At 41.0% G+C, this 26,658-nt stretch overlaps 2 protein-coding genes across 2 annotated transcripts in view; both read right to left on the reverse strand.

The window, feature by feature from the left end:
- Nucleotides 1-15,091: 15,091 nt before the first annotated feature.
- LOC123484614 (T-cell-specific surface glycoprotein CD28-like) lies at nt 15,092-18,913 on the reverse strand. Its single transcript, XM_045215118.1, is given in 5 exon segments — nt 15,092-15,411; nt 15,683-15,822; nt 16,645-16,819; nt 16,821-17,002; nt 18,734-18,913. Coding segments are annotated over 5 exon segments (705 nt in total). The 5' UTR covers nt 18,819-18,913; the 3' UTR covers nt 15,092-15,288.
- Nucleotides 18,914-21,513: 2,600 nt separating this feature from the next.
- Nucleotides 21,514-26,658, reverse strand: part of LOC123484615 (T-cell-specific surface glycoprotein CD28-like) — an 11,596-nt gene continuing 6,451 nt past the window's right edge. The window contains exons 3-4 of the mRNA XM_045215119.1: nt 24,401-24,540; nt 21,514-21,642 (exon numbers count right to left, since the gene is read on the reverse strand). Of these exons, the coding sequence (XP_045071054.1) occupies nt 21,520-21,642; nt 24,401-24,540 (263 nt within the window). The 3' untranslated portion in view covers nt 21,514-21,519. The remainder of the gene's footprint in view (nt 21,643-24,400; nt 24,541-26,658) is intronic.

A 26,658-nucleotide genomic window follows, 5' to 3' on the forward strand; every position in this document is an offset into this window, starting at 1 on the left:
AGGTAGATATATAAACCTACCAGCGGAATTTATACAGCAAAATATATTGTTTTCTGCTAAATTTACCCAAAAAAAAAATAAACGAGAGCATGCTTTGAATGTAAAAAAAAGGATTACTAGTAAGGGGATATGTAATTTATTTTTTGTGATTGAGTTTAACCAAAATATCAAGGCTGAGACAAAGATTAATCATCGGCTCAATGTCAAAATCCACAGCGAGTGTTATTAGGCTGCTGAACTCTATGTATAATAGGTGCATAACAACATTGACAGGAGCGCTCTAAACAAAGCACAATTAATAAATTGACAACTTGTAAATGGAGTGAAATAACCAAAACGTGTTTCTCACAAGTGTAGCCTATGTTGTGGGCTCTGCAAGCAACGTGTCAATTCGACAATGAGAAAAAAGAGTAATAATAATATATGCATTAACTGGAAATTAGGTAACCAAAAAACATGTAGATTAGAAATTATGGGAATTAACAGTAAATGTAATACGGGATATGGAAGTGTATCCCGACAGCTCTCCGCAATGGATTAGTTAACGAAACAATCAAGACATGCCATAAAAAAAGATTGTGAACTGCTGACAAAAATATGTGATAACAATTGACCAGTATTAAATGGGGTAGCCTTAAAAATTAGATCAGCATTCTAGAGATTGTCAATATTATAGGCCCTGACCAGGTATAACAGTTTCTCTTTCTCCCGTCCTCCTCCAGAGAAAGGCCCCGGTCATGAGACATGTTCACTTTCGAACTCCAGTATATGATCACTAATACGCTGGCCTCCATGGGCTTTGCCGCCGCGTTGGCCGCCTGAGCAGAAAGATAGCAGGGTGAGACACAAATACTATATGCCAGACTTGACTAAATGGAAAACCAGGGATGTAAGCACTGTATTCTGCTTAATATGTTAGTTTCACAGATCAGTTATTTGATATGTGGTATCATTCCCAACTCATGATTGAACTGTTTTATATGTGAAAGACTACTGTACTTTTTCCTTCCTCCCTCCTGCATCACAGAGCACGGCCCATGGAGTCCCATCAACCGCCCCAGAATGTGCTGAGGCCTGTAAGGAGCTGCACTACAGAGACGCGGCCCTGTTCAACCATCTCTGACTACTGGCCTCCAGCATCGCTACGTGGAACAACAAACAGTGACCTTATACTATACACAACAAACAAAAGAATATATAATTTCATCATACTACGGTATACTATAATACACTATATATACTAATACTATACTGCTTATCTCCTTAGCTACACTATTCCCGCAAATTGCCCATATTCTTATTTGCTATAGCCTATTTCAATTACCGTTATATTAACAGAATGTAAGAGAACAATGTAGACATTGCTAAGTTTCACCAAAGCAGCATTAAATGTCCACAGAAGATATGTTTTAGTTTTTCTGTTCCACAGCGGATGATTTCTACGCTCTATTTCCAGATCAAACAATTAGCCTGGTAACTCCTTAGATAGATTATTCTACAAAGTTTGAAGAAAATGGGAATAACCTACAAATATGGTATGGTTTAAGGTAATAATGAGTGAGAACAATCAATAGCAAGATAGAAACATTTCATGAGAAATTTGAACAAACGTGCAGGTGAGTTAAAAGCATTATATAACAGAAATTATGCATGCAAGGTTTAAGAAACAAAATCCTTCCTCTTGTCATTGTGAACCAAACTGACAAAAGTCTAATCCTACTTCACTGGAAATTTCATAAAGTATTAAGATAAATTCAAGTTAGAAAAGTTTAAAGTTTGTTTTATGAACAATTATGTAAGTGAGTTATGCTATTTCAATCACAACTATTTTGAATGACAAATTATATTTCAGGCCACAAGAAGTGAATTGATAAACAATACAAGATGGATAAATCGAATGAGAAGTCTAAAGAAACTGAGCTCACAGCTGAGGAAAGTTTGTGAAAGAAAACAACGTGGTAGCTTAGTTGGCCTAGAATTTCAATTAATTCAGCAATGTGCAACCTACCTTAAACGCATAGTAGCTTAGGGCCTAATAAGAGAGTAGAGGATTTGGAAAATGAAATGGGTTATAATTATCAGTTCTAAGGACAGCAGTTGCTTGCTCTGGAGCCCATGATGTTGACTGTATTTGCCCCCTGGCAGCCCACTGGACTGTAACTCATCTGGCACGCATGGCACACACAGACCTGCCTGCCCACCTCGATTGTGCGCAGCCACCATTACTGCAAAATATTTAGCTCCACTAAATATGTTTGCCAATGTCAGATTTGATCTCATTCCTCCCGAGGCATGCTTTTTTTTATGGAGGTAAGTAATAGTAAGGATAAGAGAGCATAATGTTTTAAGAGTATAATTACGATGGGGAAAAAGGTTGACATCAGCCAACCTCATTACAAAGCTACATACATTATGCAGCATGGGAGAATCCAGTTTCTGATACAACTACCTGATAAGATTCCGTAGGGCTTTCTAGCACCTAGCACACTGTTCAGTGGTGATATTGAACTTTAAGAGCCTGTGTTTGGAAATTGAAGATTATCTCCTGGAACACCCGTCCCCTGAATACGTTTGTGTTTAGGTGATTTTTCCTGTCGGCGCTTGAGGATCTAGCGCTGCCCCACGGCCATGTTGGATGTATGAGAGAGAGGCATAAGAAACTCAGAATTTCTGGGGCTCGAAGACATCCTCAGCGTTCTGAAGACCTACTGTCCCAAACTACAACCTACAGGCTACAGAGAGCCGTGGAGTCTCACCATAGAAATATAATGGGGAATTATGAAATAGAATGACATGGTTCACACACTTCATACCATCCCCCTTTCCCTCCCCTCTTCTTTGCATTACCTTAATGTGCTTGTGCCAAAAATTGTATCTGTATTACAGAGTCTAGACCCTGCTCAAATACCTTAATGCAGTCTCCTGTCCTTAAGGTACACAGTATTTACTGATTCACCAGGGGTTGCTGGAAAGCTGACGCAGTAGGGCAGGAAACCATGTATCTCACTTATTCTATTACTTACAGATCAATGGACACAAGGGAACGGAGGAAGGGGATACATTTGAAGGAACCTATAGCCTTGCTATTTTGCAGTGTGACACTTCAGCTATATTTGTAAATGGAGATGGGTTCTCAATCAATATTCAAAGCAGCCACTTAACAGTCGCATAACACAGATTACCACCATATCGGCATTGAATGCAACTTGCTTATATGTTTTACTTGGACCTGGACTGGGTTTCTTCCTGGCCATAGGTTCCTGGAGGGCGTGATCTACGGGTGGTGTTCATCGCCCAAGATGGCCGTCCGAGCTGCTGAAGGTGGTTGTTCCGGTTTGGCCACTCTCCCCGCCGCCCCACTGGAACAGCTGCTGCAGCAGGATACACTGGAGGAGATATGCCAGAGGTCAAACACTGTCAAATAATTTTCAAACACAGATTTCGAAAAAATGATATAATATTATTAAACATGATTATATATTATTATACATTATTATAATACAGACATGCTGGGAATCTTAAAATCAAACTGCTTGTTTTGTAAGCTTCAGAGAAGTGAACAAGATATATTTTTTATTTATTTCTATTTAACCTTACTTAACTAGGCAAGTCAGTTAAGAACAAATTTATTACAGAGGCCGGCAATATTTATACCAGCCAATAAGAAGGCAAGAGGATGCGATTACTGCCTTACTTGATACCTATCCAACCAGCTGAACCCCTTGTCCTCCATGTCCATACAGGTGTAGGGGCAGAAGGGGATGGAGAAAAAGCTGCAAAGATAGTGTAACCTGGGGTTTCAGGCTGGACCGACCTTCTCCCCCTAAGTCCTCCTTGACCGTCTTCCTGAGGGCTGGGCTTTCTCTGTGGCCCCCTAACGACTACTGTCCATTAACTCCAGGGCTGTCTATAAATCTGCAGAGCAGCCAAGAAGGGCTTGCTAAGGAGGGGATGGGAAGATGATATATTAAGTGGAGTAGGACCCACTGTAGAATTTGTCAATGTTTTTTTTGGGGCACTGAGCAAATTTTGGTCTGCTGAGCACAAATCCTGAAACGGAGAAAATTCTGTGCAACCTCCAGCACGCGATATGGGAACACTGAGGCTGTACGCTTTAATAAGTGTTTTTAACAGTGGCAAGTAGGAGTACTGTGGTATTTGATTATAATGTAGATCTAACAGAGTGGCCTACATCAGAAACAACAATGGAGAAATGATAAAACTTTAACATGGAATGATGATTTGTGCTCAGCCTACAGTAGCAGCCAATGTGGGTGTTAATGGGAGGCCCATATTCTGAGACTTTTTGAAAAAAAACATGCAGGGCTTCTGACATTAACCGTTTATCCACTTAACTGTAGAAAGAGGGGACTGAATGTTGTTGAGTTTGATGGAAGAAAACCACTTTAAAATATGGGAAATTATTATATTCATAAATTAAGAGAATAGAAGATGATGCTACAAATCAAATTTTATTTGTTCACATACATATGTTTAGCAGATGTTATTATGTGGTGTAGTGTAAATGCTTTTTTTTCTAGTTGAAGTGCAGTAATATCTAACAAGAAATATCTAACAATTTCACAACATATTAACACACAAATCTATGTAAGCAATGGAATTAAGAATAATAATAATGGACAAGCAATGACAGAGGGGGATGGATAAGATAAGGTAGAATATTATAGAATTACAGTATATACATAGGAGATGAGTAATGCAAGATATGTAAACATTATTGGAAAGGAATGAAAATTAGGCAGATGATTAAAGGAGAGCAGCTCTAATGTGCAATTTAATAGATGGGAGATAGAAGCTTTTTTCAGTGTTCTGGTCCTGTAGCTTCTGATGACTGAACTTGACCCCTGGATGATAGGGGTGAACAGGAGTGGGGGGGATGTTGATGATATTTGGGCTTTGGACATCGGTGGTAGGTGTTTGGAGGGGGGTGAGTTTGCCCCCTGACATAGCAGAGCACCACATGTTGCGAAGTTGGTGCGGGGCGGTGCAGCTGGTAAGGCGGGGATAGAGACGACAGGATGCTCTAAGTGATCTGAAGGGAGGAGCTTAGGGTAAGAGAGAGCCAGTAACCGAAAGGTGTGCTAATCCCTAAGCCAATCAGGTGAAAAATTGCTCGATGTGCCCTTGAGCAAGGCACTTAACAATGTTCTGTAAGTGTTGGATAAGAGCGTCTGCTAAATGACGTAAATGTAAATTGAATGCATCTGTAAAAGTTTGTGATGGCTTTAGGTGCTAAGCCAAATTTATTAGCCTCCTGAGGTTGAATAGGCTTGTTGCGTTGCACAACAGTGGAGGTGGACATTTCGGCTTGTCAGATGATGTGTACGCCAAGGAATGAAACTTTCCACTTTCTCCAATGCGGTCCGGATGGGGAGGGGGTGATCTGCGTTTCCTGAAGTACACATCTCCTTTTGTTGTTGATGTTGAGTGAGAAGTATTTTGGAACACCAAGCCCCACCCCCCTGCAGGCTGTCTTGTCACTGGTTGGTAATCAGGCCTACTATGTGTCGCCTGCAAACTTGATGATTGCATGGCCAAGCATGCCTCCAACCTAGTCATGGGTGAACAGGGAGGAAGGAGGGGGCTGAGCACGAACTCCTTGTGTGGGCCCAGTGTTGAGGATCAGCAAAGTGGAGATGTTGTTCCTACTTTCCACTACCCGGGGGCGGCCCGTCAGGAAGTCCAGGACCCAGCCGCACAGGGCAGGGTTAGACCCAGGGCCTCGAGCTTAATGATGAGCTTGGAGGGTATATGGGAATGTGAAATATGAACAATAGATCTTGTCAGATGGGATAGGGGTAGTGTGATGGCTATTGCATCGTCAGTGGATCTATTAAGGGGCGGGAAGGAAATTGAAGTGGGTCTAGGGTGACGGTAAGGTAGAGGTGAGTAGGATCTGACTAGCACTTCATGATGACAGAGCGCTACGGGCGATTAGTCATTTAGTTTAGTTACCTTTGCTTTCTTGGTAAGGAACAATGGTGGCCATTTGAAGCATGTGGGAACAGCAGACTGGGAAATGGGAGAGATTTAATTGTGACCTTGTATTGGCTACTTATTTTTAAGACAGTCTAAACATACAACACTGCCCCTTTTAACACAGAAAAAAAGGTCTTTACCTAACTCGCTTTTCAAAGATGGCTAGAAATGCACACATTTTATGTTTGTAGGAAGGAAACTCCACCATTGTTGATAGAAATGAGCTATAACTGGGCTAATAACTCACTAACTAGCAAAGAATATGAACAAATGTGACAGGTGGCTGGGAGGGCAAACTCTTGTTGATCTCAAAACAAGCACATACGGAACGCATGCTGGTAACTCAGTCAGTTCAAAGTGAATGGCACAGATCCATATATGACAATGGTCTATTTGATATAGGCCTACTGCGCAGCTCTGATTGGTTATGGGCACGGTTGTGTAGAGAAAGTATGACTCTGTCAATGGAAGTAGAATCCTAGTCCAATGTGCGTGGCTTCAAGAAAATCTTTTTCATAGTTAGTTTTGCATACTAAGTCTGGTATAGTTCGTGGGTTTGATGTAATGAAAGTGGAAAATAACCCCAAGCCAAAGCCTGCTGAACAATAAAAAATGCCCCCGGACATTTACATTGACCTCCCGTTAAAGGAAGGTTATTATTATGCATAGTCACTTTTCCCCTACCTACATGTAAAAGACCTGACTAACCTAACGATGACTGGTACCACCCCCGAAAGATGTATTATGTGTTAATTTTAGTTTATTTTGTATTTAGTTTATAGCAAATATTTCTTAACTATTTTGAACTGCATTGTTGGTTAAGGGCTTGTAAGTAAGTATTTACGGCAAGGTCTAACTGTTGTATTTGGAGATGTGACAAATACAATTTGAATAGAAAAATATTATGACGAGCACAATTCCACAGTAGAGCGAAATGTTGATAGTGTTAAATAAGGGGGAAAACGAGAAATAATTTTCTGCGCGGGATATATTGCGTGAGTGAGAATAGATGGAATTTAGATCTGTGGTTGAGCTCAGGTTATACTTGTTAGGACCAAAATGTTTTACTGACCCACACAGCTGATTAAATAAAAACTCATCATCAAGCTTTGATTATTGGAATCAGCTGTGTAGTGAAAGGGAGAAAAAAACTCCAGGGCCAGGACGAGTTTGGGAAACAGGAAAGCGAACCATATGTTTTGCATTAAAATGACATAGGAGTTGGATATACAGAAAACAGATCTGGGACAGGCTACCTCACTGGGGTCTCTATGTTGTGTATTTATAGGTGGGAAGACAGTTGGACAACTTTAATGTGGAGTAGATGTATGTGGAACTTCAGCATAAGATGGGTCCCCAAATTATTTATCTCACCAATGCTCAACAGTGCTTGTGCTTTATTTTGAGCGTAGTAATCGTTTTGATTGATTAAAGGATGTATATTAGGTGTGTTTGGGTTGGATTACAGATGGTGTGAGTAACCAAGAACTCTACAAGAAGCCATCGAGGGAGGGCTCCCTGAGGGAGAGGTCCAATGAGCACAGTAAAGGTACTAACAACCTAACTCATTCACACTGCTGTGTGTTAGAATTTAATGATATCAGACTGGGTTTGTTTTTTTGAAATATTTTTAGTGTTTGATTGAGGCCTGAACTGGAAGCAGGGACATGAACTTTTTGCCACTTGACCTTCGGACAAGTAGGACAGATTTTTTACTTGTCAAAAGAGTAAGTTGATAAGACCATTTTTACATAATTGTATGATGCAAGGAACCACTTTACAAAATATAATATATTATATCTTTTTACATAGAGAATCAGACAGAAATGTAGGCTACAGCCGCCGATGGCTGTTTGGCATATTAAGCCTGCCAAAATAAAATACCCATCCTTAGGCTCTTGGAGGATTGTTGGCCTGCCTTGGTAGCCTATAAGATATTGGCATTAGGACTACAATTACAAACAGAATACTTTTTATGTGTTTATAAAACAATTTCCTCCAGGGCTTGAAATTACCCAATCAGGGAATAAAAATATGTTTATGGTAAAAAGGAATCTGGGAGGACAGATCCAAAAATTATACAACCACTACACATAAAAAAAATGTAAAGAGCAATGAGGTGATGCAACAGATCAGACCGTTTTAAATGTGATAATTATAAACTCAACAATGCGACATGGCTGAAGGGTGGAATGTTCCAAAATGCAATTAGTTGGAAAAACATCGTTTCAAAAAGTGGACTGCACGTGAGAGTGGTTGGAAGAGATTAAGAAAAGGAGATCTAAAGATGACATCAATAGCATGGGTTATCAACGAAAGATTATGCCTTTAGTGTGGACAATAAAATAACATTGAGAAAAAAAAACATGAGAAAATGCTGGTTTAATGGATATAGATTAGGTATAAAATAAGTCCTCAATATTTCTATGGTGTATTTTTGGCTTGCTACTTTGAAACAAGGTAAGAATGCTTTATAAAATGACATAAAAATTCCGTTTAAACAATATAGGAATAGTTTAAAACATAAGTGGGTGATGTGCGAGTGAGAAAGGATATTTAGGGTTGTGACCATTGATTGAAACGAACCCGCAAATGAAGAATAAACAGAGTAATGAATATTTTATTAGGCCTATATTTGTCAAACATGATGGGTTTAGCTCTATATTTATGTAATTAAAAGTTCATCAATGTTTGGCAAATTTTCAGGAGCCTTCTCAGTAGAGGTGGACATGAGGCTGTAGTCAATATGCATATCACCTACACACTGACATGTAGGCTTTTTATTTATGTATATGATAAATAGATTTGAATAATACAATGTTGGCCTCTGATCCAATTCTGATCAGAGCGTAATTGTTTGATGTTGTGATTTTTGTGTGATCATTTTTTTACTTGTCCCTGATAAGAGGACAAGCGTTAATGTCGAGCCTGTGAAGTGCCATGGGCAGGGTTGTTTTGCGTAATTTGGGACTATTCCATTGGTCCCAAAATATTAAGTGTGATTTTTTTCGGACTATTGTTCATTTGTTTTTATGCACCAAACAAACACTAGTCAAGTTTTAGGTTGAGTGCGAGGTACTCTTTTCTTCACTATTTCATTGATATCATGGCTCTACTGCAAGCTCAGTAAATTGAGCTTAAAGTATTTGAAAGAAACAATACATCTGTTAGATTTACAGGAATATACGATTCAGTTAACGAATTAGATCTGAGGGTGTAGTCTCCTATTCAAACTCATTCAATCATTGTTTCAGTCACATCAATGTTATCCAAATTAGGATCAAACTATTCTTGTATTCTCCCCCTGATGTAGAATTGCTGTACTCTGCGCACCCCCGTCCTCTTTCTGTTATGGTACCTCCCATCCCCGTGGCAACCTGGCTATCAAGAAGCGCATCTGACGGTCCTAGGATACACCCCGGTCGTGGTGAGTCTTGCACCCCAATGTTGTAGACTCCTTCTTTTAAGCTCTAGCTAATGTGATTGTGTCTTAACTGTCTCTTGTTTGTCTTTTATTAACAGACAAATTTCCCTCTGAGATGATAAAAGATTGACTTGATATGGTCTTCTGATTAAAACTAATTTTTTACCTGAAAATGTGCCATCCTTTTTTGATAAGGTGAAATGTGAGCCAGGTTTAGCATTCTTATTTATGAGTCTTAACTTTGTACATTTGAGAGGCATTGTAAACACTAAAATAAGACAAATGTTGCAGAGCCCATCTTGAACTTGACTCGACTTGGTACCCCCACTTTTACCCATCCTCATTTCTAAATCCATTATTTCCCGTCCCTCCTCTCCATTCCTAGGTGTCGGAGCACGAGCTGGACAATCTGTCCGAGGAGGAAAGAAACAGAGCTCCTCAGAACACTGGATCTTTCCAGAACAGGAGAGACTTACGTTGAACAGATGACAGACTGACGGACATGGAGAGAGGGGGACATGGCTAATTCAGTCAAGAGAACCTCGACCTGGTTCTGTGCTCACAGTCTGGTCACGATACAGTCCTGTTCCGGTCCTGTCATTCGTGCACAGGAACTGCTGGTATACTGAATTGACTACATGAAGACTTGTTGTCGAAAATATCTCTGTGTGAGTGTCTGGACTATACAGTTCACTGCATAATGTCTCACTATTTTACCCGAGTAAATTGGAACAAACTCCCATGTTGTGTCATTGCTCCTCATATTTGTGAAGGAATCTGTGTTGGAGCAGTACATGTTCCAGTTTATGTTTAAGTAACTTAAATCCTGTTGAAGTAACTTAAAGTTAAGTAACATAACTTGAATAATCTTAATACATCATGGGTTATTCTCAATAGTCTAAATTCTCTCTCGCCTCTCTCCTTCATCTGCACTGATCTGAAGGAACTGACCAGCCTAATCAGTGCAGATGAAGGGAAAGGAGAGCAGGAGAAGAAGCTACTGTAGACTATTGAGACAGACATATGTTTGTGTGGGTCATTTAGAATACGTTGACACTTGAGAACAATTCTGATGCGATGAATCGGTGGCCTTGCCAAAAGTGAGGCCCAATACTAAATGGACCCTACACTGTGCACTTGTGGAGATCGGAGATGATTTGATGGGTTTAAGCATTATGGTGAAACTTCAACCTAGCGTATCAGAGGGCCAGTTGGAATTAATTACCAAATTGCTTACACCTGTTAAATCCTCTTAGATCTCCTCAAGTGCGTAGGGTGAGGGTCTAGGGGTCGATTTGGGATTGGGCCTGAAACTTTTCAGATTGATGCCATGTCATTGAAACATGTTGAGTAGAGGTGGTTATGGGATCTGATGTTATATATAAAAATGGCTTATAATCATGACTGTCACTTGCTGAAAATAAAATGTCATAGAAACAGTCATCAACTATATATATATATACAGTACCAGTCAAAAGTTTGGACACCTATTCATTCAAGTGTTCTTCTTTATTTTGACTATTTTATACATTGTAGAATAATAGTGAAGACATCAAAACTATGAAATAACACATATGGAATCATGTAGTAACCAAAAAATTGTTCAACAAATCATAATATATTTGAGATTTTAGATTTTTCAAATAGCCACCCTTTTGGTATTCTCTCAACCAGCTTCACCTGGAATGATTTTCCAACGGTCTTGAAGGAGTTCCCACATGCTGAGCACTTGTTGGCTGCTTTTCCTTCACTCTGTGGTCCAACTCATCACAAACCATCTCAATTGGATTGAGGTCTGGTGATTGTGGAGGCCAGGTCATCTGATGCAGCACTCCATCACTCTCTTCTTGGTCAAATAGCCCTTACACAGCCTGGAGGTGTGTTGGGTCATTGTCCTGTTGAAAAACAAATGGTAGTCCCACTAAGCACAAAACCAGATGGGATGGCGATCGCTGCAGAATGCTGTGGTAGCCATGCTGGTTAAGTGTGCCTTGAATTCTGGTGTCACCAGCAAAGCACCATCACACCTCCTCCATGCTTCATGGTGGGAACTACACATGCGGAGATCATCCGTTCACCTTACTCTGCGTCTCACAAAGCACATGGCGGTTGCAACCAAAAATCTTATATTTGGACTAATCAGACCAAAGGACAGATTTCCACCAGTCTAATGTCCATTGTTTGTGTTTCTTGGCCCAAGCAAGTCTCTTCTTCATATTGGTGTCCTTTAGTAGTGGTTTCTTTGCAGCAATTCGACCATGAAGGCCTGATTCTCGCAGTCTCCTCTGAACAGTTGATGTGAGATGTGTCTGTTACTTGAACTCTGTGAAGCATTTATTTGGGCTGCAATTTCGGAGGCTGGTAACGAATGAACTTATCCTCTGCAGCAGAGGTAACTCTGGGTCTTCCATTCCTGTGCGGTCCTCATGAGAGCCAGTTCCATCATAGCGCTTTGATGGTTTTTGCAACTGCATTTGAAGAAACTTTTAAAGTTCTTGAAATTGTCCGTGATGACTGACCATCATGTCTTAAAGTAATGATGGACTGTTGTTTCTCTTTGCTTATTTGAGCTGTTCTTACCATAATATGGACTTGGTCTTTTTACCAAATAGGGCTATCTTCTGTATACCACCCCCTACCTTGTCACAACACAACTGATTTGCTCAAACGCATTAAGAAGGAAAGAAATTCCACAAATTAACTTTTAAGATGGCACACCTGTTAATTGAAATGCATTCCAGGTGACTACCTCTTGAAGCTGGTTGAGAGAATGCCAATAGTGTGCAAAGCTGTCATCAAGGCAAAGGGGTGGCTACTTGAAGAATATAAATAATATTTTAATTTGTTTAACACTTGGTTACACATGATTCCATTTGTGTTATTTAATAGTTTTGATGTCTTCACTATTATTCTACAATGTAGAAAATAGTAAAAATAAAGAAACACCCGAATGAGTAGGTGTGTCCAAACTTTTGACTGGTACTGTGTACAGTGAGGGAAAAAAAGTATTTGATCCCTTGCTGATTTTGTACGCTTGCCCACTGACAAAGACATGATCAATCTATAACTTTAATGGTAGGTTTATTTGAACAGTGAGAGACAGAATAACAACAAAAAAAATCCAGAAAAACGCATGTCAAAAATGTTAATGCATTTTAATGAGGGAAATAAGTATTTGACCCCTCTCAATCAGAAAGATAGAAAGACATATAGAATATGTTGGAACAATACTGATGTGATGAATTGGTGGCCTTGCCAGGAGTGAAACTGTTCAAATTATTGCCATGTCATTTAAACGTGTTTAGTAGAGTTGGGAACTGATGTGATAACTAAAAGTGGCCTAGATTCATGCCTGTAACCAAAATAAAATGTAATAGAAACAGGAATCCACTAAAGTCTGTTTAAAAAAATACTTTTAATTTATTGGAGAAACTGTCAAAGGTTTTCACAATGTTTGTCACATAACTGGTTACTGTTTTCCTTGTATTTATTAATCTGTCATTGTGCATATGTAGACTTGCTGACAAAAATAGATGAGACATAGAATGCGTCCCAAATCGTACCCTATTCCCTACAGTGCATTTGGAAAGTATTCAGACCCGTTGACTTTATCCATATTTTTTACTTTATCCTTATTCTAAAATGGATTAAATAAAATATGTTCCTCATCATTCTACACACAATACCCCATAATGACAAAGAGAAACAGGTTTTTAAAAATCTGAGCTCCGAGACAGGATTGTGTCAAGGCACAGATCTGGGGGAAGGGTACCAAAAAATGCTCTGCAGCATTGAAGGTCCACAAGAACACAGTGGCCTCCATCATTCTTAAATGGAATAAGTTTTGAACCACCAAGACTCTTCCTAGAGCTGGCTGCCCGGCCAAACTGAGCAATCGGGCGAGAAGGGCCTTGGTCAGGGAGAACCCAATGGTTACTCTGACAGAGCTCCAGAGTTCCTCTGTGGAGATGGGAGAACCTTCCAGAAGGACAACTATCTCTGCAGCACTCCACCAATCAGACCTTTAATGGTAGAGTGGCCAGATGGAAGCCACACGTCAGTAAAAGGCACATGACAGCCCACTTGGAGTTTGCCAAAAGGCACCTAAAGATCTCGGAGTTTGCCAAAAGGCACCTAAAGAGCTCTGACCATGAGAAACAAGATTCTCTGGTCTGATGAAACCAAGATTGAACTCTTTGGCCTGAATGCCAAGCGTCACGTCTGGAGGAAACCTGGCACCATCCCTACGGTGAAGCATCATGCTGTGGGGATGTTTTTCAGCGGCAGACCTGGGAGACTAGTCCAGATCAAGGTCCGGATTTGAACCCGATCGAACATCTCTGGCGAGACCTGAAAATAGCTGTGCAGCGACGCTCCCATCCAAACTGACAGAGCTTGAGAGGATCTGCAGAGAAGAATGGGAGAAACTCCCAAATACAGGTGTGCCAAGCTTGTAGCGTCATACCCAAGAAGACTTGAGGCTGTAATCGTTACCAAAGGGTTTTCAACAATGTACTGAGTAAAGGGTCTGAATACTTATGCAAATGTAATATTTCAATTTTTTCTTTATATACATTTGCAAAAATTTCTAAAAACCAGTTTTTGCTTTGTCATTACAGGGTATTAGTGTGTAGATTGATGAGAAAAACAATTTTAACAAATGTAATTCATTTTAGAATAAGGCTGTAACGTAACAAAATGTGGAAAAAGTCAAGGGGTCTGAATACCTTCCGAAGGCATATACAGTATATGTAATATATAATATAAAAAGTAGTGCACTATAAAGAGAAAAGGGTGCCATTTGGGATGTAGCTACTGTTTCATTGTGACATGATACCTGTACACTCATAGCCTGTACAGCTCTCATAGTCTGCTGGTTTAATGCGTTTGCCCTAACTACATAGAAACTGCAGGGTGTGCAACATCAAGGTGCAGTCCCTCTTCTGCATACTATAGTGCACAATGGCACTAAAACACAAGCCTTCAAGGAAACGGTAGACAGGAAATTATGCTAGGTGTTTTTGTCATTGCAGCATTTCTTTTTTTTTCATTGTTTCCTCGTGGCTGAGTTACTTAAGTTAACCCTCGAAGGACAAGTTGTAAGTTGTTCTATCAAAATCTGTAAACAATGGTTAAAACTAAAGTATTGCAATACACTGAAACAGTTGAGGGAGGCCTGTAGCTTGGGAATGCTCGATTTGAAGCACCAGCTTGATTTGATTTTTAAAAACTACTTAAGTACATTAACAAAGTATTAGTCCATTAAAAGGACAAGCAGGGATTTGTAATTCAGTTGGCCAGTTTCAATGTAAGACAGTCCCTTATTTTGACCCATATACTGTACATGACAATCACAGTGGCTCTCATACAGAGTGTGTGAAAATGTGGTTCAGTCCCCTCATATTCGGAAACCACTGTTTCCTGTGAGACCCATTCACCACAGAGCTAGGGTCTTCCTCTTCGCTACACACCCACTACAAATCAGAGAGGATGCCCCTGTGTCTGTACGCTTAACACATTTGTGTGTGTGAGCATGTGTGTTCGTTCCCTACAGTATGCATTGGGATATTTTTCTTTATATAATATGCTGCCCACAACTTCAAGACTCCATTCTCAATAGTTTCCCAGAAGATCATATTACATCAGACTATAATTATTTGATTAACATTTAGAAGATAACTCAATCTTTATTTACACACAATCAGATGTACAATTAGATGTACACCATGTCATTTGAAGAGCTAGCTTTCGTATTCACATAAAGAACTTGGTCTGTTTCTCCAGTCAGCTCTCAAGGGCCAATAAAGGCTCAACTCTCGTGTTGCTTTTGTCTGAGAAGGATTGTGATCTGAGGATGACTGTGATCAGTATCGTCCCATTCGGATTGGATGCTGGACCCCCTGCTTCTTCCTGGGCCCCCTGAGTGGAGCACTGGGTTTGATGTTCATGTAGTCGCTCTGGGAACACTCCACTCTCCTCAGTCTGAGCTGAGAATCAAACGCACAGAAAGAGGTGGAGAGTGAGTAGGGTGAGCTGTGTATATGTATGCAGTTGTAGTTGTATAAAACTGTCTCCAAGCATCACTTATGTTTTCAATACATATACTATATTGCATTGTTGGACTAAATAGTTAATTGTGCATTGAATTTATGCCAAGGCTTGAGAGATTACTTATATTTTTTATCACAGGAGGCAGCACCTCATGGATGTAAGACAAGTTACCGTCTCTCTGAGTAAAGGAAGCAAGATGTCACTCACCCAGATGACAAGGGCGATGACAGTGACAGCCAGGCCATAGATGATGGTGACCCAGAACCCCAGCACCCATGCCCAAACAGGGACACCATCCACTCCAGAGCCTACACATCCCATGGTCTTCCCTACCTGGCACTGGTATGCTGACCAACCAATCAGAGAGAGATGTGAGTTTTAAACTTCAAGGGGCAGGTTTTACAGGGGGTACTTGAGTTTTTCCACTGAAAGTGCATTTTATGTTATCTAGGTCCGGGAAACTGGCCCATTTGGCCTTTAAGCACAAGTAGACCATTAGAATATACACTGAGTGTACAAAACATTAGGAACACCTTCCTAATATTGAGTTGCACCCCCTTTTGCCCTCAGAACAGCCTCAATTCGTCGGGGCATGGACTCTACAAGGTGTCGAAAGTGCTCCATAGGGATGCTGGCCCATGTTGACTCCAATACTTCCCACAGTTGTGTCAAGTTAGTTGAATGACCTTTGGGTGGTGGATCATTCTTGATACACACAGGAAACTCTTGAGCGTGAAAAACACAGCAGAGTTGCAGTTGTTGACACACTCAAACCGGTGCGCATGGCACCTACTACCATACTCCGTTCAAAGGCCCTCAAATCTTTGTCTTGCCCATTCACCCTCTGAATGGCAAACATACACAATACATATCTTAATTGTCTCAAGGCTTAAAAATCCTTCTTTAACCTATCTCCTCCCCTTTATCTACACTGATTGACGTGGATTTAACAGGTGACGTCATTAAGGGACCATAGCTTTCACTTGGATTCACCTGGTCAGTCTTTGTCATGGAAAGAGCAGGTATTCCTAATGTTTTGTACACTCAGCGTATATTCCTGTAAATCAAGATATAGCATTTTGAACTACTGTGCGTGCATGCATGCCTGTGCGCATGCATGTGAATTTGTGTGTGCTTGCATAGATCAGTTCCTTTTGAAGTAAACATACCTTCAACCAGGACCACAGTCTGAGGCTCGTCTTGTACTTTCTCAATGGGAGGTGGGTACATGGGGTGCCCCTCGCAGGTATAGACCCCAGCGCGCTCCGTGGTCATTCCAGAGAGGACAAAGCTGACCGTGTGGTCCTGTTTGTTCACCTTCAGCACCAGACCCTCCCCAACAGGGAGTCACGGTCTCTGTGGAGTTGTGGTTGTGAGCACTGTCGTGAGTGTGGTTGCCAACCTCGACCAAGCCCAAGTAAAGGTGGAATCTCATCTCCTCCTGGTTCTTGCCTGTCAGGTTGGGGCAGCTGACCGATGCAGTGCCGTTGACAGACACACGGACCACATGGAACGTTCTGAGCTTGTCTGGTGAGGGAAGGTCAAAAGTCAAGCAGAGGCAGTCAATTGTATGCGTTATATCAGAGGGAAGTAGACAAGGGGCCTGTTTGAAAACTTCCCTCCTTCTTTCCTTGAAGAAATCACTGATCGGACACAGCAAGATTTGATGAGTGCAATGGGGTGTAAACCTCGCCTGGGTGCCAGTCTCTCTTGCCAAGTCCTTATGGAATTGTCATGCTAAACAGATTACTGTGAGGCCAGACTTTTCGGCTTGACAATGACAGCATTTGAGTCATTGTCAACAGATCTGGGACCAGGCTAGTAGAAACCTACTCTGGTTACCAATCTTTTTAGCTAACGTTCCACTCCCTTGCCACTCCTATCATTTGCCAAATTGCTTGTCTGTTTGATCTTGAACACACACACACACACACACACACACACACACACACAGCTATGTATTTCTATACTTATGAGGACTTTTGGGGGACGCCATTACATTCAAAATCCTATTTTCCTTAACCTTAACCCATAACCCCAATTCTAAACCTAACCATAATTCTAACCCTGAACCTAACCCCTAAGCCTAAAATATATTTTTACAAGTGAGGACCGGCAAAATGTCCTCACTTCTCTGAATTTTTATTTGGCTTACTATTCTTGTGAGGACTTTTGGTACTCACAAGTATAGTAAAACGTGTCCACACACACACACACACACACAGGAAATGGCTTCTGAGGCTTACCTAGCCCTAGTGTTCTTTTTGATATTTTTATTATTTTTTCCCCTCTCAAGTTTGGATTATTCGCTTTGCATAATTTCACAGTATTTTAACCCACACATTGAACATGCTCCAAAACAACTGTTGGGCACGTTTGTGGCCTGAGATTTCAAAAAGTGGTCGAGAGAGGCAGTCCCGGAACTGTGTGGAACAGAAAACGTGAGTCACTTAGTTGAATCTTTGTCACCCCCACCCCTGCCATTTCATTTCTGCAAGTCCTATCAAAATGAGGAAACAGCAACTTCAATGTATTACATAAACCTGCTTATTCTATTCATAATATAGCTGTAGTCTAGATGTTAAAGCATATCCACATCTGTAATTGGGGGTTTAATTACAGTCATTTGAGTAATGTGTTGGAGGAATTCAAACCACTTCAACTAGCATATCCACACCTGATAAAACCATGCAACTTTGCAGAATTACAATCTTGAATGATCTGCAACCCTTTGATTGGGCAACCTTTTTCTTTTGTTCTAGTTATCAGAATGTTCTGGTAGTGCTATGGATCATGCCTGATGTGACATTTGTTTGTTACTGACAATATAGTTGAACGTTAATGAAAAAGTCCATGGGTAAACATTCAGACAGAAATGTAATAACTAGAGCTGAAACGATTCCCTAGTCTACCTGACAGATATTCATATCTGTTCTACATAATACATTTGTATATGAACATTTTATAACGTTGCACCCTCCTGAACTGGCCCAGAGCTTTTTTATTATTTATTTTTGCCCCTCCCCCCCCTCTTCGGAGGACAAAAATAAACTTTGTTTATACAGCTTTTTCTTTTGTTCTTACATATACATTCTACACACATTTTACACGCATGGCATTTTTTCACAGTAGTTACATAGCAAGTATAAAGTAATTTGTTATCAATTACATCTGGATAGATAGTACTTATACATTATACATCGTGTTTTCAGTATAACTATTATAGAACGTGAGCTTTTAAGCAGGCCCAGATCTTACCTTTACAGTTGTGGGAGCTTATCATGTTGACAGCACTGGAGAGGCAGAGGGAGAGGAGGATCGTGGGTATCCAGTAAATGTTCATCTTGAAAGTTTTCTCAGTTTTGTCGTGAAACTGAAGCTCCCCTGGTATCCCTTTGCAGTGCACAGCAATCAGGGGAAATGTGACGATGCACTGTATGCCAAACAAGAATGAGACAGTGACTGCTCTGCTCTACCTAAACATACAACACATGCTCGTCACACGATGACAGCGTACATCTCATAACATCCTTCCCTGTCACTTCACTGTGAACAACAATCTGGCCCTCGTCGACTATAGGCAACTCTCTCTGCTGCACATCAAACAGGGTGACTGACTGCACAAACTTTTGAGGAAAAAACATCCGCACTCTGTGGCAGTGCACTCTGAACTTCACAAGAAGTTTCCGCCCTCTACCAATGCGTGAACTTAGATGCCCTTTGAATTTGATACTTTTCTGTTTGTTAGGGCTTGGAACCGCGTATCGCATTAGTCATATGTTTGATTTCCCACCCCTTATCTCGGGACTGTTATATAGACTCGCTCCATATCATATTTCACTGCTTCTGGTAGAACTCGCAGAAACCCACCTGGGCCACGTCACCAATGTGACTGACCGGGGTTTGAACCTGGGTCTTGCCCACAAGACTGTGTTAGCCTGCTGAGCTAGAGCTAATGCAAGTGTTCAGGTCTCAGGCAGTTACTCATCCCGCGATTGTTACATAGGCCTACCTAGCACCTGTCAGTGACAACCATCGCACAACGGATTTTTTATCTGTGGTTATGTGACTGTCTCCTGCGACAGTCAGGTAAACTAACCTAATGTCGCGCTTATATTATCACAGACGTGTACACCTCGTTGTGGCGACTGTGTAGGCCAACATTTCCTGTTTTTCATGCTTCTTTTGACTGAACTTTCCAGTGAGCGTCATCATCCAGAGACACTTCACATCATACAGATAGATACCTTCATTAGAAATTGAGAGGGCTATAGTTTGTTTGGGGGGAGCAGAGAGATTTACTGGTCTCCTTTCAAATTTCACTGACGCTACAGGAAAACACACACACACACAATCAAATTTGATTTGTCACATGCGCGAATACAACAGGTGTAAACTTTACCCACACACACACCTACACACACCTACTGTAGCTCACCTTAGCCACCCTCTACATTTACGTCTTTATAAAATAATAATCAAATATGTGCCATTTAGCAGACACTTTTATCCAAAGAGACTTACAGTCATGCATACATACAAAGCATCATGCTCTTCCAACTGAGCCACACAGAACAAACACACACACACACATGACTGTCAGTCATATCAAGGCTGAAACGCTGCAGATGATCCTTTCATGATCATCGTTATGGCCCTGCTACACTATAGCCATTGGGCGTCCGGCAAAGAGAGCAATAGTAATGGCGGGGTTTTGGATAAATGCCGAAAAATAAGGTCTGTGGTGAACACAGGCTTAGGAGATCTTATACGTTTTGTTCTATGAGATAATCTTCATTGTCACTTTTTGTCAATTCTGAAGCATTTATGTAATTTAAAAAAAGCACATACAGCACATAAAAGGCTTCATAATTCATAAAGTTCATGTTAACTGACTGATATTATCTCATAGAACAAAACGTATAAGATCTCCTAAGCCTGTGTTAACCTCAGACCTTTATGTGGTATGCGTTCCAAATGGCACCCTATTCTCTATATAGTGCACACCCTGGTCAAAAAGTAGTGCACTATAAAGAGAAAAGGTTGCCATTTGGGACATAGTCACTGTTACATTGTGACATGAAACCTGTACAGCCTTCAGTCTGCTGCAGTGCACACTGGTTTAATGTGTTTACCTTAACTACATAAAAACTGCAAGGTGTGCAACATCAAGGTGCAGTGCCTCTTATGTATACGAAAGTGCACAATGGTACAAAAACTACCTCCAAGGGAACCTTAGACAGGAAATGATGGTAGGTGTTTTTGTTTTAAGTCATTGCAGCAGTTTTTTTTTATATAATTTCCTTATAAGCCAAGTTACACAAGTTAACACAGTGTGTTTCTTAGTGAAAATAGAGAGATGTACCTTACATCAAGGTCATGTCCTAAAGCACAAGCAGGGATTTGTAATTCAGCGTGTCAGTTTCAATGTAAGACAGTCCCTTATTTTGACCAATACATGACAATCACAGTGGCTCTCAGAGAGTATGTGAGAGAATGTGGTTTAGTCCTCTTATTTGGAAACCACTGTTTCATGTGAAACCCATTCACTAGGGTCTTCCGCCAGCTACGCCACACGCACGCTACATATCACTGAGGGTGTCTCTGTGTCTATACGCTTAACCCGTGTGTGTGTGTGTGTGTGTGTGTGTGTGTGTGTGTGTGTGTGTGTGTGTGTGTGTGTGTGTGTGTGCGCGTGTGCGTGTTGCCTACGGTATGCATGGGGAAATGAGAGATTAACATTAATTTCCTATTCTTTTTGGGGGTGGGGGGGGTGGAATAGTATGCGGCCCACAACTTCAAGAGTCCATTCTCAATAGATTCCCGGAAGATCATATCACATCAGACTATAATTATAAGATAACTCAATCTTTATTTACACACAATCAGTTGTACAATTACATGTATACCATGTGACTTGAAGAACTGGCTTACATAAAGAACTTAATGTATTTCTCCAGTCAGCTCTCAAAAAGGCCAATTCAGGCTCAACTCTCATTTAGCTTTTTGTCTGAGAAGGATTGTGATCTGAGGGATGACTGTGATCAGTATCGTCCCATTCGGATTGGATGCTGGACCCCCTGCTTCTTCCTAGGCCACCTGAGTGGAGCACTGGGTTTGATGTTCATGTAGTCGCTCTGGGAACACTCCACTCTCCCCAGTCTGAGCTGAGAATCAAACGCACAGAAAGAGGTGGAGAGTGAGTAGGGTGAGCTGTGTATATGTATGCAGCAACTTCACTCCCACTTGTCTCCAGTTCCACATCCCAACCCTCAGTATTCCTCAGCCCATCCCACCCTCTTCGTATTTCTACGCGCAAGATATCTTTCAACTATGCTGTGATGTTTAAGATTCAATATTGAATCTATCTAATCGAATAGAATCCATAGATTGCGAGTTGAGATAAATACTTTTACTAAGAGTATTAGTATATTAGTAATTGGCTGACCAGGTCTCTCCAAATCTCCCAACAATGCTATTACTAGGGTCAATTTTAGATTCATGTTATGCTTTTCAGCCATTCCTGAACCTGAGACCAGAAACAGGCTACCTCAGGGCAACACCAGAACAAATGGTTTGATTCTGTATCCTCGCAACAAAATCTGCAGAGCTGCGATGGTTGTATGCCCCAAATATTCAAAATTTTGTTGGTGGCAAGAATTCTGTACAATAATTTGAGCTGAAAAGCACGAAATGTTGAATCTTGCATCGTTTTATATATCAACTTCGTTGTTTTATATATATACAGTGAGGGAAAAAAGTATTTGATCCCCTGCTGATTTTGTACGTTTGCCCACTGACAAAGAAATGATCAGTCTATAATTTTAATGGTAGGTTTATTTGAACAGTGAGAGACAGAATAACAAACAAAAAATCCAGAAAAACGCATGTCAAAAATGTTATAAATTGATTTGCATTTTAATGAGGGAAATAAGTATTTGACCCCTCTGCAAAACATGACTTAGTACTTGGTGGCAAAACCCTTGTTGGCAATCACAGAGGTCAGACGTTTCTTGTAGTTGGCCACCAGGTTTGCACACATCTCAGGAGGGATTTTGTCCCACTCATCTTTGCAGATCTTCTCCAAGTCATTAAGGTTTTGAGGCTGATGTTTGGCAACTCGAACCTTCAGCTCCCTCCACAGATTTTCTATAGGATTAAGGTCTGGAGACTGGCTAGGCCACTCCAGGACCTTAATGTGCTTCTTCTTGAGCCACTCTTTTGTTGCCTTGGCCGTGTGTTTTGGGACATTGTCATGCTGGAATACCCATCCATGACACATTTTCAATGCCCTGGCTGAGGGAAGGAGGTTCTCACCCAAGATTTGACGGTACATGGCCCCCGTCCATCGTCCCTTTGATGCGGTGAAGTTGTCCTGTCCCCTTAGCAGAAAAACACCCTCAAAGCATAATGTTTCCACCTCCATGTTTGATGGTGGGGATGGTGTTCTTAGGGTCATAGGCAGCATTCCTCCTCCTCCAAACACGGCGAGTTGAGTTGATGCCAAAGAGCTCCATTTTGGTCTCATCTGACCACAACACTTTCACCCAGTTCTCCTCTGAATCATTCAGATGTTCATTGGCAAACTTCAGACGGGCATGTATATGTGCTTTCTTGAGCAGGGGGACCTTGCGGGCGCTGCAGGATTTCAGTCCTTCACGGCATAGTGTGTTACCAATTGTTTTCTTGGTGACTATGGTCCCAGCTGCCTTGAGATCATTGACAAGATCCTCCTGTGTAGTTCTGGGCTGATTCCTCACCGTTCTCATGATCATTGCAACTCCACGAGGTGAGATCTTGCATGGAGCCCCAGGCCGAGGGAGATTGACAGTTATTTTGTGTTTCTTCCATTTATGAATAATCGCACCAACTGTTGTCACCTTCTCACCAAGCTGCTTGGCGATGGTCTTGTAGCCCATTCCAGCCTTGTGTAGGTCTACAATCTTGTCCCTGATATCCTTGGATAGCTCTTTGGTCTTGGCCATGGTGGAGAGTTTGGAATCAGATTGATTGATTGCTTCTGTGGACAGGTGTCTTTTATACAGGTAACAAGCTGAGATTAGGAGCACTGCCTTTAAGAGTGTGCTCCTAATCTCAGCTCGTTACCTGTATAAAAGACACCTGGAAGCCAGAAATCTTTCTGATTGAGAGGGTTAAATACTTATTTCCCTCATTAAAATGTAAACCAATTTATAACATTTTTGACATGCGTTTTTCAGGATTTTTTTGTTGTTATTCTGTCTCTCACTGTTCAAATAAACCTACCATTAAAATTATAGACTGATCATTTCTTTGTCAGTGGGCAAACGTACAAAATCAACAGGGGATCAAATAGTTTTTTTCCCTCACTGTATATATATACATTGACAGGGGGAGGAAATCGAAATTGTAACCAGCTCTGCATTGCTTAATTTATTGAAAAATAGATACTTTGAACAAGCTTTAATTTTCTATTCATTCAGTTAATTAATTAAGGCAATGTTTTAACAAGGGATGAGCTTTTTTTTGTAATCTACTTGAGAACCATTTTGGGTTCAAGTAAAACTTTTGTATAAGTGAAGCTTTTATAGAGCGGTTTAGTGCTTTTATATTTATCATCTCAGCCCACCCAGTTAATATTCATCATATAGATAGGCACACTTTATTTTATCTGGTTTAGCATCCCAGATTTTTGCTCATACAGTATAATTTGAAAAACGAGCCATCAGGAGTAGGCAGCTATGACTAAGGAGTAAATCAGTGTAATTTTTTTCATAAATAGACAGGTATTTACCTCTCAATGGACTAAATAGTTAATTGTGCATTGAATTAATGCTAAGGCTTGAGAGATTACTTACTTATATTTTTTTATCACAGGAGGAAGCACCTCATGGATGTAAGACAAGTTACCCTCTCTCTGAGTAAAGGAAGTGAGATGTCACTCACCCGGATGGCAAAGGCGATGACAGTGACAGCCAGGCCATAGATGATGGTGATCCAGAACCCCAGCACCCATGCCCAAACAGGGACACCATCCACTCCAGAGCCTAAACATCCCACAGTATTCAGTGCCTGGCACTGGTGAGCTGTCCAACCAATCAAAGAGAGAGATAAAGATGTGAGGTTTTTTCGGATCCAGATTAAGCCTACTCCTGGGGTAATTTAGTTTTTCCATTGAAAGTGCATTTTAAGTCCAGAAGTAGGCTTATCTAGGTCCGGAAACTGGCCAGTTTGGCCTTTAAGCGTAAGTAGATAATTAGAATATACTGTATATATACACTACCGGTCAAATGTTTTAGAACACCTACTCATTCAAGGGTTTTTCTTTATTTTTACTATTTTCTACATTGTAGAATAATAGTGAAGACATCAAAACTATGAAATAACACATATGGAATCATATAGTAACCAACAAAGTGTTAAACAAATCAAAATACATTTTATATTTGAGATTCTTCAAATAGCCACCCTTTGCCTTGATGACAGCTTTGCACACTCTTGGCATTCTCTCAACCAGCTTCACCTGGAATGCTTTTCCAACAGTCTTGAAGGAGTTCCCATATATGCTGAGCACTTGTTGGCTGCTTTTCCTTCACTCTGCCGTCCAACTCATCCCAAACCATCTCAATTTGGTTGAGGTCAGGGGATTGTGGAGGCCAGGTCATCTGATGCAGCACTCCACCACTCTTCTTGGTAAAATAGCCCTTACACATTCTGGAGGTGTGTTGGGTCATTGCCCTGTTGAAAAACAAATGATTGTCCCACTAAGCCCAAACCAGATGGGAAGACGTATTGCTGCAGAATGCTGTGGTTGCCATGCTGGTTAAGTGTGCTTTGAATTGTAAATAAATCACTGAGAGTGTCACCAGCAAAGCACCCCCACACCATAACACCTCCTCCTCCATGCTTTACGGTGGGAAATACACATGCGGAGATCATCCGTTTCACCCACACCGCGTCTCACAAAGACACAGCGGTTGGAACCAAAATCTCCAATTTGGACTCCAGACCAAAGGACAAATTTCCACCGGTCTAATGTCCATTGCTCGTGTTTCTTCTTTTTATTGGTGTCCTTTAGTAGTGGTTTCTTTGCAGCAAATCGACCATGAAGGCCTGATTCACACAGTCTCCTCTGAACAGTTGATGTTGAGATGTGTCTGTTACTTGAACTCTGTGAAGCATTTATTTGGGCTGCAATTTCTGAGGCTGGTAACTCTAATGAACTTATCCTCTGCAGCAGATGTACAGTGGGGGAAAAAAGTATTTAGTCAGCCACCAATTGTGCAAGTTCTCCCACTTAAAAAGATGAGAGAGGCCTGTAATTTTCATCATAGGTACACGTCAACTATGACAGACAAATTGAGAAAAAAAATCCAGAAAATCACATTGTAGGATTTTTAATGAATTTATTTGCAAATTATGGTGGAAAATAAGTATTTGGTCACCTACAAACAAGCAAGATTTCTGGCTCTCACAGACCTGTAACTTCTTCTTTAAGAGGCTCGTCTGTCCTCCACTCGTTACCTGTATTAATGGCACCTGTTTGAACTTGTTATCAGTATAAAAGACACCTGTCCACAACCTCAAACAGTCACACTCCAAACTCCACTATGGCCAAGACCAAAGAGCTGTCAAAGGACACCAGAAACAAAATTGTAGACCTGCACCAGGCTGGGAAGACTGAATCTGCAATAGGTAAGCAGCTTGGTTTGAAGAAATCAACTGTGGGAGCAATTATTAGGAAATGGAAGACATACAAGACCACTGATAATCTCCCTCGATCTGGGGCTCCACGCAAGATCTCACCCCGTGGGGTCAAAATGATCACAAGAACGGTGAGCAAAAATCCCAGAACCACACGGGGGGACCTAGTGAATGACCTGCAGAGAGCTGGGACCAAAGTAACAAAGCCTACCATCAGTAACACACTACGCCGCCAGGGACTCAAATCCTGCAGTGCCAGACGTGTCCCCCTGCTTAAGCCAGTACATGTCCAGGCCCGTCTGAAGTTTGCTAGAGTGCATTTGGATGATCCAGAAGAGGATTGGGAGAATGTCATATGGTCAGATGAAACCAAAATAGAACTTTTAGGTAAAACTCAACTCGTCGTGTTTGGAGGACAAAGAATGCTGAGTTGCATCCAAAGAACACCATACCTACTGTGAAGCATGGGGGGTGGAAACATCATGCTTTGGGGCTGTTTT

This window comes from Coregonus clupeaformis, unplaced genomic scaffold (assembly GCF_020615455.1).
Source record: "Coregonus clupeaformis isolate EN_2021a unplaced genomic scaffold, ASM2061545v1 scaf0371, whole genome shotgun sequence".
Lineage (NCBI taxonomy): Eukaryota > Metazoa > Chordata > Actinopteri > Salmoniformes > Salmonidae > Coregonus > Coregonus clupeaformis.